The sequence below is a fragment of the Drosophila tropicalis genome, unplaced genomic scaffold, assembly GCF_018151085.1.
Source record: "Drosophila tropicalis isolate 14030-0801.00 unplaced genomic scaffold, ASM1815108v1 contig_878, whole genome shotgun sequence".
Classification (NCBI taxonomy): Eukaryota; Metazoa; Arthropoda; class Insecta; order Diptera; family Drosophilidae; genus Drosophila; species Drosophila tropicalis.
In genome coordinates this window covers 3,250,082-3,272,588 of record NW_027173374.1, presented here as the reverse complement: position 1 = coordinate 3,272,588, position 22,507 = coordinate 3,250,082, and the positions used below count along the sequence as shown (strand labels likewise).

General features: G+C 36.3%; 3 protein-coding genes across 6 annotated transcripts in view; 2 read left to right on the top strand and 1 right to left on the bottom strand.

Moving 5' to 3' along the window:
• Positions 1-9,669, top strand: part of Gyc88E (Guanylyl cyclase at 88E) — a 38,754-nt gene extending 29,085 nt beyond the window's left edge. Inside the window, exons 4-13 of the mRNA XM_068301972.1 lie at positions 5,345-5,563; positions 5,636-6,123; positions 6,189-6,312; positions 6,375-6,507; positions 6,566-6,792; positions 6,859-6,963; positions 7,031-7,328; positions 7,387-8,440; positions 8,530-9,006; positions 9,063-9,669. Coding sequence (XP_068158073.1) covers positions 5,396-5,563; positions 5,636-6,123; positions 6,189-6,312; positions 6,375-6,507; positions 6,566-6,792; positions 6,859-6,963; positions 7,031-7,328; positions 7,387-8,440; positions 8,530-9,006; positions 9,063-9,255 — 3,267 coding nt within the window. The 5' untranslated portion in view covers positions 5,345-5,395 and the 3' untranslated portion in view covers positions 9,256-9,669. The remainder of the gene's footprint in view (positions 1-5,344; positions 5,564-5,635; positions 6,124-6,188; positions 6,313-6,374; positions 6,508-6,565; positions 6,793-6,858; positions 6,964-7,030; positions 7,329-7,386; positions 8,441-8,529; positions 9,007-9,062) is intronic.
• An 818-nt stretch (positions 9,670-10,487) lies between these two features.
• Kpc1 (Kip1 ubiquitination-promoting complex subunit 1) lies at positions 10,488-15,336 on the bottom strand. The gene is made up of 10 exons (XM_068300951.1): positions 15,085-15,336; positions 14,771-15,017; positions 14,550-14,695; positions 13,722-14,489; positions 13,377-13,659; positions 13,003-13,318; positions 12,405-12,931; positions 11,697-12,347; positions 11,028-11,634; positions 10,488-10,960 (listed from the first exon to the last, which is right to left on the bottom strand). Exons 1-10 carry the CDS (start codon positions 15,237-15,239, stop codon positions 10,635-10,637), a joined length of 4,026 nt encoding a protein of 1,341 aa, XP_068157052.1. The 5' UTR covers positions 15,240-15,336; the 3' UTR covers positions 10,488-10,634.
• Positions 15,337-15,669: 333 nt separating this feature from the next.
• On the top strand, positions 15,670-22,465 carry LOC137584355 (putative divalent cation/proton antiporter TMEM165). Of its 4 annotated transcripts, none has more exons than XM_068299703.1 (7): positions 15,670-15,718; positions 18,443-18,727; positions 18,791-19,078; positions 19,153-19,293; positions 20,446-21,039; positions 21,485-21,664; positions 21,731-22,465. In XM_068299703.1, exons 2-7 carry the CDS (start codon positions 18,548-18,550, stop codon positions 21,917-21,919), a joined length of 1,572 nt encoding a protein of 523 aa, XP_068155804.1. In that variant the 5' UTR covers positions 15,670-15,718; positions 18,443-18,547; the 3' UTR covers positions 21,920-22,465. The 4 variants fall into 4 exon arrangements, with proteins under 4 accessions (XP_068155804.1, XP_068155808.1, XP_068155807.1 ...); XM_068299706.1 differs by having other exon boundaries at positions 15,713-15,728; XM_068299705.1 differs by lacking the exon at positions 15,670-15,718 and adding an exon at positions 16,207-16,353.
• The last annotated feature ends 42 nt before the right edge of the window (positions 22,466-22,507 follow it).

Sequence of the window (22,507 nt, the reverse complement as noted above, 5' to 3'; positions counted from 1 at the left end):
GTAAATTATAGTTTTTGTTACCCCTACAAAGTCATAAGGTAATAAATTACTGACAGCTAGGCAGCATTTACAATTCCTCAATTATCCTTTTAATTTGTAGATTTGTATAATTCCAAATATAAATCCATGAGTGTCTTAAGAAATGAATCGAAGCCCACAAGAGAAACAAATATGTAGGAGCTTGGTCACTGCAAGCAGAGCAATGTCAATGCGGCGTATGAGCAATTTATCTCAGAAACGACACGATACCAAAAAAAATTAATGTATATAGAACATTGAGTCATAGTTGAATGGCAAAAACAAATTACACATAGCCCTGATTATGGTCATTATGTTTTTCTCAGCAAATTGAAAATTGAAAACAAGGAAAATAATGCAAAAAAAAAAATCGGACATATGCCGAATTTGATATGCTCTTTAAATCCTTATTCACACTTGAATAATATGATAATTTAGGCTAATGGGAATTAAACTGCAATACCTTAACTCAATTAGACTAGGTGGATAATTGGCTGAAAAACGGATCCTTCAGATAGTTCAAAATATAGAAAATTTTTTCAAACAGAATTTTCGCCCACTTAAAATCTCGTGATCTTGTAAATTGGACTCAATAATAAAATAACAATTACACAACAAAAAAATTAAGTTAAAGGCAAATATTTTAATTTCGAATTCCAATTTCAAACCGAAGATTATACGGAAAATGAGAAGAGGTTTTTTAGTTAATGATATTTTTTGTCCTTGCCTAATTCATAAATAGAAATCTTAATCCAGGCAACACCAACAATTGTTCTAATGCTTGATTAATTGATAGATAATTTATATGGATTTTTGAATTAGCAATGACAAAACATGGCCACTAATATCCTATGCCCAATCTTTCCTAGTGCAAGTGAAAGAATAATAAATAGAGCTAAATCGTTTTTAATGCCACAAAAACTGAAAAGCTCTCGATGCTTTATAATATACATTTATACATATATTTATTCAACTACACATATGTCTGCCTAACACTCATGCATAGTTTCAGCCAGCGCCTAATCTATATATATATATGTATATGCATATATAAATATATTTAACCTTAACATATAGCAGCCACCTTCGACGAGCAAAAAATTTTTAAATACATTTTCTCTAAATATAAAAATAAATATATGTAGATACATATATATGTTTGTATCGATGTTTGACTATATACGATACGGTGGTCATGCTCTACACTGATCTCTCCTGATCATGTACATGTATGCCCATATGTATGTATAACTGTATGTGTTTTGTGTACATATACATATCTCATATGGCCAGGCTAGGGTCTGTGGATCTGATTTTCTCTTATTCGCTTCATTCTACCCACGCAAATGAACTTGAAAAATTAATTGTTTTCGCTTCACAATTACACACACAAGAAAAGATCATATGTACATCTATCCAGTTATATATAAAACAATGTATGTATATATCTGAATAAAAGTATATATCTATCCGTTCATTGCCAGTTTTGTAGTAGGTGTTGGCTTCCATAATTTATTTGGCTTTGGGCATGTTTTTTCTTGGTTTTGTTTATAAATTCATTGAAAATTAATGCCAAGAAAAATGTCTGGAAAATATTCCAACAACAATATGATATATAGGGCAAGAAAATTACTTTCAACCATCTATCTTAACTTTCTCAAGGGCATTCAGGTCAAGCTAGGAAACCAAAAAAACAGAATCCATTTTTGTATGCAATTTGTCTAGACCTTGAATGTGAACAAATATGAGCATTTAGTTAATATTCTTGTTAATTTAATGATGATTGATGATAATAGCCCAGAGAACGAGACAGAAACGGAAAATAATATTAAAATGCGAAAACGACCAAAATCAAATGATAATAATAAAAACATTATTGCTGACAGTTGGATATATCTGTATATAAACCGATTCAAAATAGTTGATAATAATAGAAACATTTTTGATTTCTGTCTGACAGAAGCAATGAAACGTTGTGTATTATTAAAGTGAAACAAATTTTAGCTAATGGGCATTAAGCTAAAGTGTCAATCTTTTCAAACTCTTTATATACTCTACTCAATTACCCCTTGAATACCTTCGCCCCATAACCATTGAGTTTAAGTGTCAGCCCTTGAGTTAATATAGTAAATTTTGATTAGCTGATTTGCTTTAAAAGAACCAGGAAAACCAAGACACTTGTTAAAGTTTTTTTTTTTTTTGAGTAACTGAGTTATTTCTGTTTTTTGTGATGATATCGATTCGTGTTTACCCCTTAGGCAATTTACCCATGAACTCGGCTGCTTCGGAAACATCTGCCTGACGTCATATAGATACAAAGATACATATACGAGAAATCGTATATCCTGTTTATTATACAATATTTTAGCGGACTTGCAAAGTATTCAAGATGTTTATATATGAATGTATCTACCCCGCCTGCTACTTCTCCAACATCCTCCAACAGATACGAGTATGTGCATTCCATTCATGAATAAAAGCCGCCAACGCTGCCGCGTAATTTGGCCAAAAGGAAAAAGAAATACTTATATGAATATGGATGGGAATGTGGGTGTGTGTGTGTGTGTGTGTGACTTTGTGTGTGTAATAAATATAAGTAGAATATAAAAAGGCCAAAATACACTTTGTGGAGACAATGTTTTGATGTGTTTGGCACAAGTGTTGCTGCCTGCTCAATGCCACCACCGAAAACTCATGATGGGAGGTCGAAACTGAAAGTTTTTTTTGTTTCTTCTTGTCTTTTGGCCAAGTTAATTCTCTCTGCTGCCCCAGGGGCGCTCATTTAGTTTTTGCTATATTTTTCTGACACTTTATTTTCCATTTTCCTTTTTTGTTTCTTTAAATTTTCTTGTCGTATTTCTTCTGTATGTGTCTTGTACTTGTTTTCCTTCTGTCTTGTCTGTTTCTTTTATAGTTCACACATCATTGTGTTTTATAAATATTTTTGAGCCATGAGAAAAACAGCCGAATAGAAAGATTTATATTGTGTTGTGTGCTACTAAATATACGTAGGTACATTGAAAAAACAAAAAAAAAAAACAGAAAACCGAAACAACATTAGCGAAAGCAGGAAAAAACAAACATCAAATGGGCAGAAAGCAAAAAAAAAAAAAAACAAGAAACAGCAAAAAAGCGAAACGAAAGAGAAAATATCGTATCATTAAATTGACGTCAGAAGAGGATATAGCATTTTGTTTACAATCAAATGTCATAAGTTAATTAAATTTATAAAAATAAACAAGTCCAGCATTAATTATGAATAAAAATTTATAAAGATTCAAAAGATTTAATAATAAATTTTAATCAACTTATTCCCCAAAGACATTTATATACAGATTTAGTCCAAGTTCCTGACACTTAAAAGTAAAAGTAAATGGGAAAGGACCTAAGGCAAAGGACAAAGGGTCTACTCAACCCATTTAAAGCATTTGATTTGATTTGTTCAAATAAATTGCTTTATATATAAATAAAAGTTATTTATTTTTGGTTTTTGTTCATTTCCATTTTACGTTTGCTCATTTTTCTTGTGATTTGCCAAAGTAAAATTTATGAGTATTAAATTTTTATGACAAAACAAATGGCAATAAAGAATAAATAAAACGTGGCAAAGTGAGAGAAATGGATTCTAAATTCCTGTTAGATTTTGAGACTTACCACAGACACACACACACAACCACAGAGAAATTTGTGGCATGGTTTGTTATTTAGAATTCTGATTTTATTCCCTAGTCTGAATCAGAGAACTGCATTCGAGTGCATAACTCAATTTATGTTCTAGCAAATTGACACGAACATATGCGTATTGCATAAAGGAGTTACTTACAGGAATAACATATGTTTTGGCCCTTTCTATTCATTGGGTTGCTGTTGCTACGTGCTGGGACTGAGATTGTGGCTAAAACTGAGACACTAACTGAGACTGAGACAAGGTCGGTGACGATGTCTAAGGTATTTCTCAGTTTCTCACACTTTGAATGCAATTTATATGCTTGGGCAGGTGTGTTTGAATGCAATTTAATTAGCCCAGATTCCATTTCTACTGCCATTCAGCAAGGCTATACAAAATAAATAGCAATTGTTCACGTTATCCTTGTAAAAGCAAGAAAAAAAAACTAAATAAATTGACTCAAGACCAAATTAAAACCAAACGAGTTGAAAGTAAAGCAGAAACCAATCAACAAAACCTTTTCGATTCTATCTATCCAGCATTAAGGATAATGAACTTAAAGTTATTGAGAGGACTCTTTGACTGCAATGCCAGTTCAAATTATCTAATGCACTTGAGTATGTAATAAAAGCTGAGATGCAATTTTCCATCGATTTCAAGTTCTTTTTGACTTTGCTAGGGACATTCAACTGATAGGACTGCCAAGCCAAAATGTCATTTAATACTACGATTATAATCAATCAAATTAACTATTTATTAACTAGTTTGTCATTATATGTAAGTCAATCTTGAATTTTTTAAACTTAAAATGTGTCAACATAACAAATTTGATCATTTATCAAGTGGGCCACAAGGGCGGACTTTGCCATGGGCTGGTGGCGTCTCCGAAACATGCATGGTATAACGAAGTCGGCCAGAAGACTTATGCACTTACTACTTAACTAAAAATCATTTTATATGCTTCAAAAGGCAACTTTGAGAAAGGCATTTGAGTGAAAAGAAAAATTTGTCCTGACTTTTGCTTATTCCGCCTAAACTAATTTCACTTCAATTAACTAATTACTTTTTCCCTAAGGTGTAGTTGCACCTGTCAACTTTTTAGTTTAGTTTTTCAAATGGCAGACACACGTGTGCTCATATTTCAGCAACTACATAAATGCAATTGAATTTTTCTAGACTATATGCATCTTATATGGAGCAAAAGAGGTGATGAAATATATATTCATGGTGACATCAATACACATATGTAAGAGACACAGAGCAAACTGCAGATGCTGACCTAAAACCGAAATCAATAAATATTCAATTTTTTCGCTACAGTTAATCACGAAACCTTAAGTCGAAAGGTAATGAGATTGCGGAATCTTTACGAACTTGAAATATGAGGGTTGCTTTTTAGTAAGAGGGAAAAATGTAATAAAAAAACGGCAATAAAATATGTGAATTTCAGGGCTAAAATAAATATATTTCACAAAGAAATAAAACTAATGTATGTCAAGGTTGAATATTAAAGTGCCCGAGAATTGAAATAGGATATATGTATGTATGTATGTATGGGAAAATGTATGCCAAAATATTTATATATACATTTAGTGGGAAATTGGGCAAGTTATCGAAATAGATTTGATGAATTAATTAGTTTTTCAACTTAATTAACAGGTCATCAATGTCATCAATTAAGTGAAACACTTCGATTTCCATTCCATCAACATGTACGGCCTGCTCCTGGAGAATCTCTCCGAGTACATTAAGTCTGTGTATGGTGAGGAGAAATGGGAGGATATACGGCGACAAGCCGGCATTGATTCACCCTCGTTTAGTGTGCATCAAGTGTATCCAGAGAATCTATTGCAAAAATTGGCTAAGAAGGCTCAGCAGGTGGGTGACAGCGGAATTAATTAAACATACATATATTGATTTCAAATCTATTTCAATGATTCTTTTCATTAGGTTCTGGGCGTATCGGAGCGAGATTTTATGGATCAAATGGGCGTTTATTTTGTTGGTTTTGTGGGTCAATATGGTTATGATCGAGTGCTATCGGTTCTGGGACGACATATGCGTGATTTCCTCAATGGTTTGGATAATCTGCATGAGTATTTGAAGTTCTCGTATCCACGAATGCGAGCACCCAGCTTTATCTGTGAGAACGAGACCAAACAGGGATTGACATTGCATTATCGTTCCAAGCGGCGAGGCTTTGTCTACTACACAATGGGGCAGATACGTGAAGTGGCACGTTACTTTTATCACAAGGAGATGCACATTGAATTGGTGCGAGAGGAAATCCTTTTTGACACGGTGCATGTGACATTTCAATTGACCTTCGATAATCGAGCCTTCACCTTGGCCTCGCTGGCCATGACCCGAGAAGAGAAACATTTACCCATAAGTGCTCATGTTCTATTCGAGATATTTCCCTTCTGTATTGTATTCGGGTAAGTTGTGATCAACTAATAATACAGATTCTAGTCTATATTGATACAATTTAACATTCTTTTAGAGCTGATATGGTGGTGCGTAGTATAGGCAATTCTCTTATGGTGATTTTACCCGAACTTTTGGGCAAGAAAATTACAGCCTGGTTCGATTTAGTGCGTCCTCTCATTGCCTTTAAATTTCAAACTGTAAGTGTTTTCAGAATTCCTTTCAAAGCAATTCTGTTATAACTTTTATTGGATCTATTTAGATACTCAATCGCACGAATAATATCTTTGAACTGGTCACTGTGGATCCAGTTTCGGAACGATTAGATGCACAAAATGAGGATTTGCTATTGCATGACGACGGCAGTGAGCCGGAGAAGTCTCTTCGACTCAAAGGTAATTGAATGTAACTTTATTTTGGTTCCAAATTAAACAAATTTGTTGAGATCTTTAGGTCAAATGGTGTATATGGAAAACTGGCGGATGATAATGTTTCTGGGCACTCCTGTGATGCCTGATCTCACTTCATTGATTACCACGGGTCTGTATATCAACGATCTGTCCATGCATGACTTTAGCAGAGATCTTATGTTGGCGGGCACTCAACAATCTGTGGAACTCAAATTGGCCCTAGATCAGGAGCAACAAAAATCCAAAAAACTGGAGGAATCCATGAGATTGGTAAGGACAAAAAAACTCAAATCTTTCGAGAAGATATCAAATATTATTAAATTGTTGCTCATTTAGTTGGATGAGGAAATGCGTAGAACAGATGAGTTACTCTATCAGATGATACCAAAACAAGTGGCAGATCGTCTGAGACGAGGCGAGAATCCAATTGATACCTGTGAGGTAAGTTGTGAAATCTTTCATAGAAAGTATTTGAAGGTTATTTATTTGACATATTTTCTTTCTGCAGATGTTCGATAGCGTTTCCATATTATTCTCCGATATTGTGACCTTTACGGAAATCTGTAGTCGTATTACGCCAATGGAAGTGGTTTCCATGCTAAATGCAATGTACTCAATATTCGATACCCTAACCGAACGTAATTCTGTTTACAAAGTGGAGACAATTGGCGATGCTTATATGGTTGTGGCCGGGGCACCCGACAAGGATGCCAATCATGCCGAAAGAGTCTGTGATATGGCATTGGATATGGTGGATGCCATAACCGATCTTAAAGATCCTTCAACGGGACAACATTTGAGAATACGTAAGAAGAACTCAAATCTTAGATGATCAGTCTCTTCATTAAATCTTTTATGTTTCAGGTGTCGGTGTTCATTCTGGCGCAGTTGTTGCTGGCATTGTGGGGCTAAAGATGCCTAGATATTGCCTTTTCGGCGACACTGTGAATACAGCCTCACGCATGGAGTCGACCAGCATAGCCATGAAGGTGCACATATCGGAGTCAACAAAAGTTCTTATTGGTCCTGCCTACAAAATCTTAGAACGTGGTGAGATTGATGTCAAGGGCAAGGGTACCATGGCCACCTATTGGCTTGAGGAACGAGAGAGTCGTTTGCCTTTGCAATTGACAGCTGCTTTGCAAGTTCATCCAATGTCTGCGGCAGCAGCAGCAGTTGCAGTGGCTCCCATGTCTCCACTTATGCCGAAGTCTATTGCTCCTGCTCCGAAACCAATGACACCCATTCCAGTGGTTCCACAAACCGAGATAATACCACCCAGCACAAATCACATGTCGGGCGTGGTGCTAACAGCTAGTAATACCATAGCAGCTGCAGCAGCTCTGCACCACCATCACCCAGCCTCAGCAGCAGGAGGTTCTGTAGCAGGTACAGGAACAGCAAGTGGTGTGCCTGCAGCAACTGATGATCGCTCAAGCCGTATATACTCACCTGTAACTTTTAAGGATGTGGCCAGGCGAAGCATAGCAAACTCACCAGTACGAAATAGTGCCTCTGGCTATGCCTACACCGATCAGGAGAAAAGACGCGAATCTCGTTCGAATTCCACGGGACATGTCTTTATGCGTTCCCCATCGGATATATTTGGATCTCTCATTTTGGATACTGAAGAGTTTCTTGAAGACTTACAAATTTCACGAGGCTCGTTGGCGAACAACAATAATCATCCGCCTGTGTGTGGTTTCAGTCCAACGCCACCTTTTCGCATTGGTAGTGCTCCGCCCAAGCCACGACCTAGTAATCCGGATAAATTTACACCCGAGGAGCTGGCCGCCATGGATCAATTGACACCACCATCGACCGCACCAGCTAGAGAGTCAGCCTCCACCGGCAGTATGAATCTGAAGCCCTCTACATCGAATAGCTCACTGGATAAGGATAAGACAGCAAAGCTCAAGTAAGTTGGCCCTATAAACATTCCCCACATATATATCCAAATGGTGTGTCCTTTCTATCTTAATTTAGAAAAATCACCTTCTCCACCAGCACCACATTGGAGGCAACACCCGCATCCACAGCTGGAGCTCTTGTATGTCCAATGGGTATCAAATCACCGCCGCCTTCGTCAAAGTCGCAACCGATAGTGGTTAAAGCCAGCACCAGCAATCGTCCTGGCTCCAAAGATTCCGTTTCATCTATTTCCCTGCATTCACCGCCACCGCATCGTTCACATTCAGCTCCATCTAGACCACATTCCATGTCAAAGGCTGCACGCAAAGCTTTTCTGGCCGCCAAGCAAACGAAAGCTATGGAAAAACTGGATAAAATGATTGAGGAAGTCCATGAAGTGGAATCTCAATCAGCGGCCAAGGCTGCCCAAATGCGTTTGGCTGTCTTTGGTCATGATGGCCTTGGCGGTGGAGCTGGTGGCGATATGGCTGCCGGAGGTTGTCCCATTTTTTTGCCACCGCCACAAAGGCTTATGCCCAGTTCCATATCAGATACGAGTATATGCAATCACGGGTGAGTACCAAAACTACTTAACTAGTTGCATTACTTCATTTTTGATCCATTTATAGGCACAGTCATGCTCCATCTACCAGCAGTTGCCACCATATGGATCCTAAATTGAGTCATAGTCATAGCTTTCAGCATGGACGAAATGCTGGTCCTGGTCCTGGAACCATTTCGCATCAATGTTGCAGTGGTTTTGGACATGGCAATGGACGCCATTCACATCGTATGCACTCCAATGCTTGCCGCATACTATAAAAGTTCGGCTGTATCTATGTGTCTTTTGGCAATTATTAGCAATTATTTAGATGTTGATTCTCATTGAAGAGCAAGATAACCAAAATAAAAACTGTACCTAAATGTACCTATCATATAACTACATACATACATATATTCGTAGCTAGTCAAAAAAGGCTTTAATTCTTTCAAAAAACAAAATAGTGTCAATGTCCATGGAGAAACTGTATAAACTGTTACATTTGAAATGAACTTCTCTATGTGTGTATCTAAATAGTTAAAGTTATCTCGATCTCTCTATATATGTATAAATCTCTTTCAATTTCTTGACCTCTCAAACATGACAATACTATAAACAACAAATGAGATGCATTAAACAAGTTACTTAAGGCTTTTTTCACGCAAAACATGAAGAAATCAAAACAAATCATACCACCTGAAGCATAATTGTTTGCTCACAAATTAGATTGAATGTATTCTATATGTATACTATATCTCTAAAAATATATATATATATATATATCGATATACAATATTTGTAGTTAAATATTTAAGAAACTTAGTTTTAGTTCCCATGTGTAAAACAATTTAATAAATGTTTCAAAATCAAAAACTTAGTGTTTAAAACAAAGTTTGATTTTAGTTTTTGTTTTTATTTTTTTGTTTTTTAAATGCAATTTGAACACCACAATAAAGAATCGACATTAAATACATACAAGACATACATAAATTGCAATGAAATTGTTCTTAGTTAACACTTTTAATTAAACATTTTAATTGCAAATAACCAAGTCATGAAAAGAATTAGAAATTTCATATATAATCGGTTGTTTTTACAAGATTTTTATAGACTTTTTGACTTTGATTTCACATGTTTTCAATCAGAGCACAAGATTAGCATTAAGAGAACATGAAATGCAAGTCTTTTAGTAAATACATAAAATAAATGCAGATTTTTTGATAGTTCGCATCATAGCAGAGCAAAAAAAGTAAACTTAAATATTGTGGATTACAATGAGATCATAAAATATAATACATGCTATTTATGCAAATATTTATTGTGCTACTTATTTTATTTTCAATTTGGAATTTCTATTTTCCATCTAACATTTTTCAAACTTTTCTGATCTTTTCTTTCTATAAATATATATATATATGTATGTGTGTATATATGTAGTGCACTTTTGGCATATCACATCTGAAATAATTATTGCAAGCGAAGCATTAAACACATAACTGAACATTTAAATATATGCTGTATATCGTATATATGTATATGAATGTATATGTATATCGGCTTATATACAATTCAAGTGTAGCGATTAAACACAGTTTGACTAGTTTGACCTGGTTAGTTTTTTCAAGAATTCTGTTCGGTGGGTTTTGGGGATTTCCAATATCTAGGTTTCTACACGCTCGCTAATTGTCGTCTGCACTCCATCTTCATTGGAATAGATAAGAGTGCCATCAAGGGTTTCAATCGTTTTTATGGTTGTCTTGCAATAGAAGCAAACTTTCGAGTTCATCATGTGCTGCATGATGCAATCGCTGCAGGACTGATGCTTGCAAGGAGTAAAGACGGCAGTGATGGGCTTGGCACAGCATATCGGACACAATGAGTCCTCCGATGGCAGTGTTATATCTGAGAGTAAAGTCTGTTTAATCCTTAAATTCTCAATCAGGCGACGCACATCTTCAATTTCCTCTATGGCCACATGAGATGGAACTAAAACAAAACATGGAACACACCAATTATTACAAATTTCATATTCTGTACAAAATTGAATACTCACAATCATTGAGGGCAAACTTAATAATGGGAGGATCAGCTCTTATTTGCTTGGAATTGTTTGGAAATGGCACTCTCACATTGTTAGTCAGCGGATCAATATGTGCCCTTGTAGATGGATCAAAATTGCCACGAGGTATATTCTTTTGTTCAAGCAATGGTGTCCGAATTTCACCTAAAGCAAACTCCAAAGTGGCAAACTGAAAACTGGGATCTGTGAGAAAGGCTCGCGAAATACGTGTTACTTTCTGAGGCGTGATATCGCTAGTTATCTCATTACGCATGAGAGCCAACAAAATGCCTACAGCAGCTGTGATAATAGGAAAATGGGTGACTGCATTCAAATCGGCGGAACACATGTCCACCACAAATTGGAAACAACCCGGCGGCACCGTGACCCGGGATAAGACCTGACTAATCAGTTGGCAAATGCGATTCAAGAGCAAATCGCTATTTGGTCGCGTTGCATCTGTGACAATTTCTGGGCTTATTGTTATAATCATTTCCAGGCAACGCATCAACGAAACTGTCAACTCAAAGCACATGGAGCAGATTTTTAGTTGCTTAGGTTCAAACAATGTGTTCTCATGACGCTGGGCAGTGTTTTGAATCTGCAACGGCAAATTTGAAGATTACTTAAAATCCCAAGAATTTTTTTGGTACTTTAACTCACCTCTTGTAATAGCAATATGAACTCGGAGAAGGCCCAATTCAATTGGCTGAGTACCGAGTTCAGAAAAGTCGTGGCAAAAGGTTCATCCTCTAATAGTTTTGTACCAATTAAACGTTGAAAGTGCTTCGATGGATTAGCGGGGGCAACATTATGCAGTAATCCAGTGTGAGTCTCATTTTTTGAACGACTTCGACACAAGCCCTGATGCAGGGGCAATGATCCACCTTGCCAGACACTTGGAGCTCGAGCATCCTTATAGGCATACCCCTCACCCATCCAGAAGCGTAGTAGCAACCAATTGCTCTGACCCCAGGCCCTGTTCTCATACGGCCGTAGCAGAGCACGCACTAGGGCGACTTGCGAACGTCTCGAGCAGCGTTCCAAAGCTCGTACACCCACTTTATGGCATGTTAGTGTACCCAATGCCTGTAACATGGAGTCTTTGCAAGAGGCAAGTACGATTCGCGCATCGGCCGAATGCAAACCGAGGAATTCCGCTGCAGCGTTAATGCTACACTCGGCCAGCGTCTGATCGAACTGGGCATTCATGTCGTGATGACTGAAGTCCATTACAGCATCCAGCAGGATCGGCAAAGTATTTACATAAATCTCCGGTACAAACGAAAATAGCGGACCCGTTGATGAGGCACTCTAAAAGAAGAATTAAAGTAGTACATACACATTCATTGGGTTAATCATTCTCCTTACCGTCAGAGTGCACAGCATACGCTCTAAAAGCCAAACAATTAGAGACTGCTTTTGACCATTTAAGGCCACACCACGCAGCCAAATTTGCTTTCTTGCCAACGAGATTGAACGGCTTGCAAAGACATTTTGCCGCTGACTGAATTTGGATCGCAGCTCGGCCATCACATGCTGATGACTTTCATTCATACAGACATTGGCATGCTGCTCCAAAGCTACCAATTTTCGTTCAATATCCTCGCGATAATATTTTGTCTCTTTGAGTACATCATTTAGAGCAGCTATCTCATCCCTTACTGAGGCAATTTTTACAATATATTTATGGCCAGCTGAATAATAAAAGATCACACAAATATCCAAGAGTTCACAAATTCCTTTTGCCGAATCGACATTGCCAAATGTGGTTTCAGTATTCTGACTGGCACGCGGATTCAGAAAATGAGTAAAAGTGCCACCATTATTGGCACCCTGTGTATGTCCAATAACTGGCACATTATTCATATTCTCTCCAAGCAGGTACAAAGTTGTATCTAAAAGAAATAAAAAAAAAAAGCAAACTGTGGAACAGGTTTTTCCCATATTATCTTTTGAAATCACTTACCGACTTCATTGACCCTCATCGTATTTCTTTCATCATCGTAGATTTGCTGAGTTCGTGCCGAGCCAAGGCGCTCATCGATATCGGCTCTATGGACTTTACGCAAATGCGATAATACCCCGGCCACACGATCAAAGTGCATATAATCAAATGACCCATCAATAAAGTAATCTACATTGACCTCAACCGTGTTGCTGGGTAACTCCTCCTTGAACAATGTTTTACACTGATCAATCAATATGCAAACGAATGCCAAAGCCACTGGTGGATTCAAAGGATGCTGTATGCTCGACTGCATGAAGAAGAATGCGTGAAAAGGCTGCAAAAGGTATTAAATGTTAAAGTTGTAAGTCTAAGGTGTTTCGAAATGAACTCACTCTTTGCTCCATGCTAAGATCAACCACGTAACGTCGCATTTTGTTGATAAATATCATACGACTCGAAGGACTATTATCACTGCCATCGGTATTGATCATAAGCGTATTGAGAAAATCTTTTTGAGAAACGTATAGAGCATCTGTGACTTTGCGCACTTTCTCTACAATGCTTAAGTATTTATCTTTGGGTCCATCGATGCCCTCGGTCCAGGCCATATAATCGGGCAGTAATTCTTCCATTATGTAAAACTCCAAAGGATTAATGTACAGGAAGAAGGCAAGACTGTAAAACAAACCAAGATATTTAAATACTATTGAATTAAAGCGACTCCTTATTGTTTTTACCAATGTTTCTTGAAAAGCTTTCCTTCCAGCAAATATTTTCTTGTCTGCTGATGCAGACACAAGCAATGCATCATGCCCAATGCCTGACGATGCTTCTCGTAGTCCAATCCCTGTATGGTATGGGTAAAAGTGGACAACAATGCATTAACCAATTTCCGAAGCACAAACTTTATTTCCTCGCCCTCCATGAAATTCCAGAATAATGACAAAAGACTTTGGAAGACACTATTCGGTGTTGCCTTCTCAGTGGGCAGTGATGTCATATATGTCATTCGGGTAAGCAGAACATCTTCAATTATATAAGGATCGAAAATCTCATTGGTAAAACGCTCGATAAGCATAGTGGCGAAAATGCAATAAACTGTCTTCTTGGTCGATACTCGAGCCTCATTGGTCGAAACACTGTGTACAGTTGGACGCTCTTGTGTACGTTGATCATTTGTTTGGGCATTGCTCTTGGAAAATATATTCGCCAAATTAATGAGATAATTCATAAGCAGGTTGGCACGACGCAATTTCAATATGGGACGAGCCATAAGCGGTTGAAATCCATTCACGGGATAGACAAATGGACGATTGCCAAAATTCGCCTGAACGCCCTGAGTGTAACCCAAAGAGATCGCGGCATAGAAGGTAAGTCCAGGACCCTTTTCCAATTTGTTAAAAGCCACGCCCATTGAGCGACCATTGCGAAAATATTCAATCAGCTCACGATCCACATCGATGGTAACGCCAATAATGTCTCCAATTTGCCATTTGTCGCCATATCTGTGATGAGAAAATGATTTAGAACTTTGGATATTCGAGCTTAAGATGCTTTAGCTTTACTTTTTGGTAGAAATGTGCCAAATCTGTTGTTTGCTACCATCATAGCCATAACTGTGGATGGTATCCCCCACTCCACTGTTCTCATTGAATTGACACTGGGAACTGGCCCATCCGATTTGCATGACACCCTTGGTATGAAGTTGAATCTAAAGTATGGGGTTAGAAGGACAACAATTTTAGTAAATGCGCAAGTGCCACAATGCCATTAACATGTCGATTACCTCGTACATCCAACGACCTCCATAGACGCAACAATTTGCTCTAACTGTGTTGAAACTACCTTGAGAACGTAAGGCCAACCTATCCGAGGACACGCGCACAGTTGTGGTATAGTCCACATCAAAGATGGTCAAATCTGGCCCAATGCGTGCTTCCGTCTCCGTATAGAGTCGACGAATTTCCTCATTGCTGTCTGTTTGAATCTGTTGAAACTTATCATCCAGCCAGCTTCTTACAATGACCATTTGTCTGTGTAATAGATGTTGCAAAAGGATATAATTTCAACATTTGAGTATCTATACATTCGTTGTCTTACTTTGTCACCGAAAGATCGTCCACTTTAGCCGGCTTTTCCGGCGATGTGGAACAATTGGCCCCTTCCAAATCATCCTCCAAATCAGAATTATCTTGGTCTAACTGCTCAAATATGTCCTCGTTGAATACTTTCACAAATAATTTGGATATCGACATCTTGGCACTTTCACTTCATTTTCATTGCCTGCTACATGTACACCCACACACAAATTTCTCTTTCTAATTGAAACTATACAAAATCAATTTTTTTCGTCCAAACAGGACCCCCAATAATTTGATAGTGATGCCCAGCCTGGCCTAACCAGTGATTCACAAAACTGTGACTGTGATCAGAGCCACAGACCCCATGCTCGCATTTATACTTATTTACTTTCATTTTATCGTTAATTATATAGATGTGTTTCAATTTTCTTCTAAAAGTTTTTGTTATAAATAATTTAAATCCTTTCAAATACTCTGTAAATATTTAAAATATAACGGCCTCTGCAATCACAAGTTTGTCGTCACTAGCTCATCTCCATTGAGTCAACAGCTGTTTGCTCTTACGCTTGCCAACACTAACACCCTGTTGCTGCTATCGAGTAAGAGATATTCGATAAAACCACCCACAATTAAAACTAAAGTGTTCTGACAAAGTAAGGACGTGTGCGTGTAATTTAATTTAACTCAAGAACAATCTAATTGAATTATAATTTGCAGCTGACTCAATTAGATTACACAATGTTTATTTATTAAATGTGCTTTTGTCAGGGACAACTATTAATTAGTTGTAAATTGCAAATTTTAAACTATTTTTTTTTTGCTGTCGTCAGCGGTAAAGTGTTGAGTGCTTTAGTGATGAGCAAAACAAGTGCAATGTAGTAAATTAGAAATGGCTAAAACAAAAGATGAAATAAAAAATACAAGACGGCGACCAAACATGTGTATTTAGTTTATAAAATTATTAAACCAATGTCTGGAGTTTTAAAAATACAGAGTTAAAAAGGATTTGCCGTGTGTAAAACATGATTTTCAACAATTCATTAAAAAATAGCTATAGCTAAAAGACTCATCTCTAGTGACGACACCGTTAGTATTGCCGCCGTCGCCGCTCTTGTTGTTGTTTTGTTTACAAAAATAGATATTTGCAATAAATAGAAAGGAAACTCGGAAAAATCAATGCCAAAAAAACGCACCCACCAACAACAACAAACAAATAAATTACACCATTTATTAACATGGATACATAAATATGTATTCATTTAGGACAAGTCCATGAATAACTGAATATGTAAATTGATTTATTAAGCCCTATATTCCTATCCCTTTCATTTTGTTATGCCAATTAAACATGTGGCTTGCTCAGTTTGTATGTGTGCGTGTGTGTGTGTGTGTGATGCGAAATAGTTGTATTAATTAATTACTATAGACAAAGTCATTGACGTTCGGTCGTCTCTCACTCATTCTCCTCTATCAATGACCTACTCACTTTCTTTCTCTTTATGCCTGAACGTCATCAAATTTAAGGCTCCCCCACAATGCGCTCTCCTTATCAGTTATCTATTTCTGATCTTCTTCCTGTCTCTCTTACCTAGTTTTTCGGGTTCTTATAGATTATTTTCCTATATGCTTTTGCTCAAGTTTACATAATTACTTATATACTACCGCCACCCGGCCCCTTAACGGCACTCAGATTGTGCCCCGATTCCATCCTGTTCTTATTGCGTCTTGGCCAGATCTCTGAGAGCAAGCAAACGTCTGGGCAAAGTTTGTTAATCTCTCATTCATTGAGCAAATATCAACTTTTGCCTCTTGACTGTCGTGCTGGTGTGTCATGAGAAATATGATAAAATATATACATATGTTATATGATGACTAGCCATGATTTATGTGAAACAAAAGGGAAGCACCAGATAAAAAAATAAATAATAAATATGATAAAAAGTCAACAAAATTCCATCTTTGGGGGTTCTTTTTGTATCCATTTGTAAATAACATATAGAAAAAAATATTCTGAGTAACAGAAATAATGGAGATCGGAATCATTATTAATTATCTTTTATTTAATCACTTAGTATATAGTACATATCGTATAACTTTAAAACCTCGGGCAATTTCATTGGTTTATATCACATATTTCTAGGGGTTGGAAGTTTTCGTTTGACATTCAAATGATATTGCCAAAGCCAACTGAGCCGATGTTTAGCCCATCAAATTAATTTGAAATTCTATCCAAAAGAACATATTTATTTGCCTCTTGTTTATATTTGCTCAACCATATCTCAAATGCGCAATCAGTTTTTGAATAAAATTATCGAAAAGATAACTTTATCTCACAGTGAATTGAACCAAGGGAATGCTTCTATTATGACTTTGGCTACCATGAGAGAACTTGGCAGGGGAAATCACAGTAATGGCCAACAAAAATATAATTCAATTCGCAAAAATCATTAACCATGATGAACATTTATGGCAGCTAATTAGAGTCTATAATTACATTTACTCCGAGCATTTGGTCACGTCTCTATCTGTAAGCCGTCGTATTTTTATACCCTAACTGAGTTGGGTTCTAAAAGGAGTTACACTTTTCACATTTTGTTTGTTCTACGGAAATTTTAAAAATGGACAAATTGTTTCACAAAATTTTTTCTAGATCAAAATCTTTACACTTTGGTGGCTCTCCGTTTTAAACCCGTTTGAAAATAGATTATTTGAAACGCTTTAAATGGAACATTCAGTTATAAATAATATTAGAGATTTGTTATAAAGTAGATTAGTTGTTTTTTTTAGCTCTCATTAATTAAATTCTAATTTTTCGCCTCCATTTTATGTACAAATTAAGAGAGAAATGGCTAAGCTTTTGGAAATATATTAGTACACAAATGTAGTATATTAAGTGTATGCTAGTCAAATACAAACTTAAATTATATTTTTATAGTATTTTTGTCATTATCTAATCATAAAATAAGTAGTTTGTGGTATGTGTGCATCTGACGTATCGAAAGTCCAGTCGCGTACTATGTTCTGGTTCTTTTTTTTCTGCCAATGCCAAAATTGTATTACCAAGTTGATAGTTGGATCATATCATCGCGACACTTGACGCATTGCCGGCAGCGGGCCATAAGCTTATCTGGTTTTTAGTTGCCATTGTCCGGATTTTAACGTGCTGCCCATAGACGGAGAGATCAACATTTTGTTTAATGTTGTATTTTGTTCTTGCTGTGTGCTCTCTGTGTGTTTTGCCTTATACAAATATAAATTGTAGATACATATGTACATACATATAAATATATACATTTGTATGTACTTATGAACACTTGTTGAAGTCTGATTAAGCCTGATAATCACGATGTGAAGCAAATTTTTTCATTTCTTTGCAGTCAGTCAGACGAATTGGACACGTATCCATTATCCATTATCCCAGGGAGGTTAACCTAAACTAAAGATATTATAATTTACATGTGCAAGTCTGCACTGTAGAAAATATGTCACAAAATCAATCATATTTCTGGCAAACGACCAGACACAATGTATACCTGAAACGTACAGCTAAATGGCACATGGCCTTGGCCCTAATGGTAATACTCACATTCTCCACGGTCTGTGCGGAGGAATTTAAACGAGATGTTGAAAATAATGCGAACTCATTAACCGGAGTGGACAGCGTAAGTACACGAAAGGATCTTGATTTAGTTGGTTGAACTAAACTAACTTTTATTATTTTCCAGAACTTGCTAAATGAAGCTGTTGGACAAAAGCCAACGGAATTGAATGCTATACCAGAGAAATCAAAGGAAGAACGTGAAGCCAAAGGCAAGGGAAATTTTATCGATGCTTTTACAGCATCGATCTCTGTTATCTTATTAACGGAGCTAGGCGATAAGACTTTCTTTATTGCTGCCATAATGGCCATGCGTCATCCCCGTTTAATTGTCTTTGGCGGTGCAATTGCCGCTCTAGCCCTAATGACGGTACTCTCATGCGTATTCGGAATGGCAGCTAACTTTATTCCTAAGGTTTGTTGTGGAAAACAATTCTTTAAATGAAATCTGTGTTTTAAGAATGTATTTCTTTATCCTCCCCCATGTAGATTTACACGTATTATATCTCAACTGCATTATTTTTAATATTCGGTTTAAAAATGTTGTATGATGGCTACAAAATGAAGCCCACTGATGCTCAAGAAGAACTCGAAGAGGTGCAAACTGATTTGCGTAAGCGTGAAGATGAGGTAAGAAAAAAATTATCTGTTTTCTTTTATTGCTATCAACTATTTGTTTTTGCTGGTAGTGCTATTTAGTATTCTCGATTTGTTTTGCTTGACTTTTCTTTATTTACTATTGCTTTTGGTAACTCTATTTTTTTTTTGTATATTACTATTTTTTTTCTTAACTCATTAACCCAAACTACAAAGTAAAACCAAAAGAAACTACTAACCCAAAAGCTTATCATTTTGTAGTTAGCGCTAAATTATTGCATGTAAAATTAAGATAAGAGAACAAACCAAAGAAAATTTAACAGAAATTAAGTTTTCGGCATACCGAATTGTAAATACCCTTGCATCTGAAAGTTCATTTAAAGTGTAAAAATGTAAATTATACAGTTATTGTCTGATCTTTTGGCACTAAAACTAAAAGTAAATTTATTTTTAATATTGAAATTTGTAAATTTTGCATTATCATTCTTAATTTATATATTTTTTATGACCTAAAATGAATTTAAGTGAAAAAAAACATGTTAAAAATTCATTGATTTCATTGATGTTAAACAACTGAAATAATTCTGTTGAGTCCTCGGCTATGCAAGGGTATAAACAAAGGCATTAACAATATCATTTAACCACCTAACAAGCCTAACCTTATCTCTAAATAAGGACTCATTCACTTGAACACGTTTTCGATCATAGCCCGATGATCATAGATATATATACATAAGTGTGTGCTGAAAATAAAACAAATACAAGTTTTTTGGCCTTTCAATTTGTTTTTCTGAATTTTGTATATTATATTTATATTTATTTTGATACGCACACACACACAACAAATGCCTTTGTGACTAATTGCACGTCTGCGCATATCGAAAAATTATTTGAATTTTTAACCAAAAGAGAGAAGAAATTAAAAATTAAATTCAATATCAAATTAAAGCTTTATTCAGCAAAAAAAAAAAATAATAATAATAATATCAAACACCAGAACAATGAAAATTATTCAAATTAGCTAATGCCAAATTTAAATTTATTCTTTCTTTCATTTTTGGCTTTAAAACCAAAAAAAAAAAAAATCGAAAAAAAAAAACAAAAACCAAATAACAAAAAAAAATCTAAATGGCAAATTGATTTACACTGATTCGAAATTGATTTGAAAATGAAATGTTAACGTAGTTGATGCGCAAAGCTTCACGTAAATATGATGATGCTGAGGCCAAGCGTAAGAATAGCAATTCGGACAAGGAAGATGCCAGCGAACAGGCATTGATAGATGGACGAAATGGTACTACGACTGGAGCCAATACAACCAACTCATCGTGCAACGAGATGCAACATCGTCAGCGCAAACAACGTGGCAGCAGCATCAACCATCACCACAACAACAATAATAATAATACCACCAATTCTAGCTGTGATAAAACTGGAACAAATGATGCTAATGGCCATCATCATGCTCATGCTCAGCATGAAACTGAAGTCTATCTCAAGGAGGGCGGACGCATTGTGGAACAATTGAAAATGACAAATTTCAGTCCATCCCATTCATTGGCATCATCCAACCAGACCGAACAAACCAATTGTGATAATCTAAACGCTTCCGTCACTGATACCAAAATAGCAGCAGCAGCCACCATAGGAGACTCTGCTGTCCACAATGATGACGATGATAATGTTAAACAACTGGGTCGAGCTCCATTGGCCAATCACGAGAGTATGCATAGCCTGGACGAGGCGGTAACGACAACAAATGGCGGGCTTAAAGGACGGGTTAGGTCCACTAATATGAATGTTGTATACGTATTCACGTGCTTTAACGTTCCTTGACGCAATCCAAGACAAATACAATATAAAATCCAACTAGACTACACACACTCAAATTATACAGTCATAATCCCACCATCTCCACACATCGTCGTCCATTCTGCTCATGCGCTTTTGATTTGGTTATCATATCATAGTTTTGGTTTTTGTTTTCATTACTTAAGCACCATGTTTTTTTTTGTTTTCTTGGACTGTACGATATACATTTGCACTATTCTCATCTTTTATTTTCTTTTTGGAACTCCCTCTGCATGTTCTGTTTTCTTAATTTTTGTGCCGATAAAAAATTCAACGAAACTTTCTTAATTTGCTTACATTTTCATACATATACAAGTATTAAGCGATTTTTGCGATTTATTCAACTAAAACTCTTGGTGTTTCTCTCTTAAAGCTGGATCGTGATGTTAATGCTGCGCTTGTTAATGATGCGGAAAGCGGACGTCGTCGTCCGCAACGTCGTGGTGCCACCTATTTTACCATGCGCATATTGGCCCAGGCCTTTACTATGACCTTCTTGGCTGAGTGGGGTGATCGCTCTCAGTTAACAACTATTATTCTAGCCGCCAGCAAGGTAAGCCCATATGAATTAGTCTCTCTGTTTCATGTATTTTATTGTGAATTTCTCTTTGATTTGCAGGACGTTTATGGTGTGATTGCTGGAGGCATTCTTGGCCATTGCATTTGCACTGGCCTGGCTGTGATTGGTGGTCGTCTGGTGGCTTCCAAAATCTCTGTGCGCACTGTCACCATTGTTGGTGGCATTGTATTCATTGGCTTTGCTGTCTATGCGGTTCTTATGCCGCCCGATGACTTGCAACAGAACTAAAAGCACTAATTAAACGACAACTACATCAACGACGACCACCCAAAAAAAAAAAAAAAAACACAAACAACACATATAAACAAACAAAAAAAAAAAGTTAGATATTAAGTTGTAGTTTCTCTGCTTTTCTTGTTTTTCGTTTTCTCCTTTCATTCTTTCTCTTGCCAGAGGAGCAATCTAAAAATCCAATTTTGGCCTAGCTTATCTTATTATCACTGCGGGCTCTAGCCATGACATTTAAAATTTATACAATATTTTTCGGATTCACTATAATTATGAGAAAACTGTCTTGTTTTTTTTTTTCCTCTTCTTTAGTATTGATTGAAATGTGTCAGTTTAAGTATTAAAGATTGTATATTTATGTATATACGAACATTTGTATGTATATCGCGTGCTTGTTCCGCCTAGGCGCTCCTCTTATTTGATTTATTTACGTAGCATTGTTTACTTAAAACCAAATGAACTTTGTATATTTTTCCAACCATTTATGCAAATGTTTTTCTTTGTATAAAAAAAAAAAAACTTAGTAAATTGAGCAAAAAGCAAAAACGAATAATTGTTTATCTTGCAATTTTGTTAAATTACTCAAAG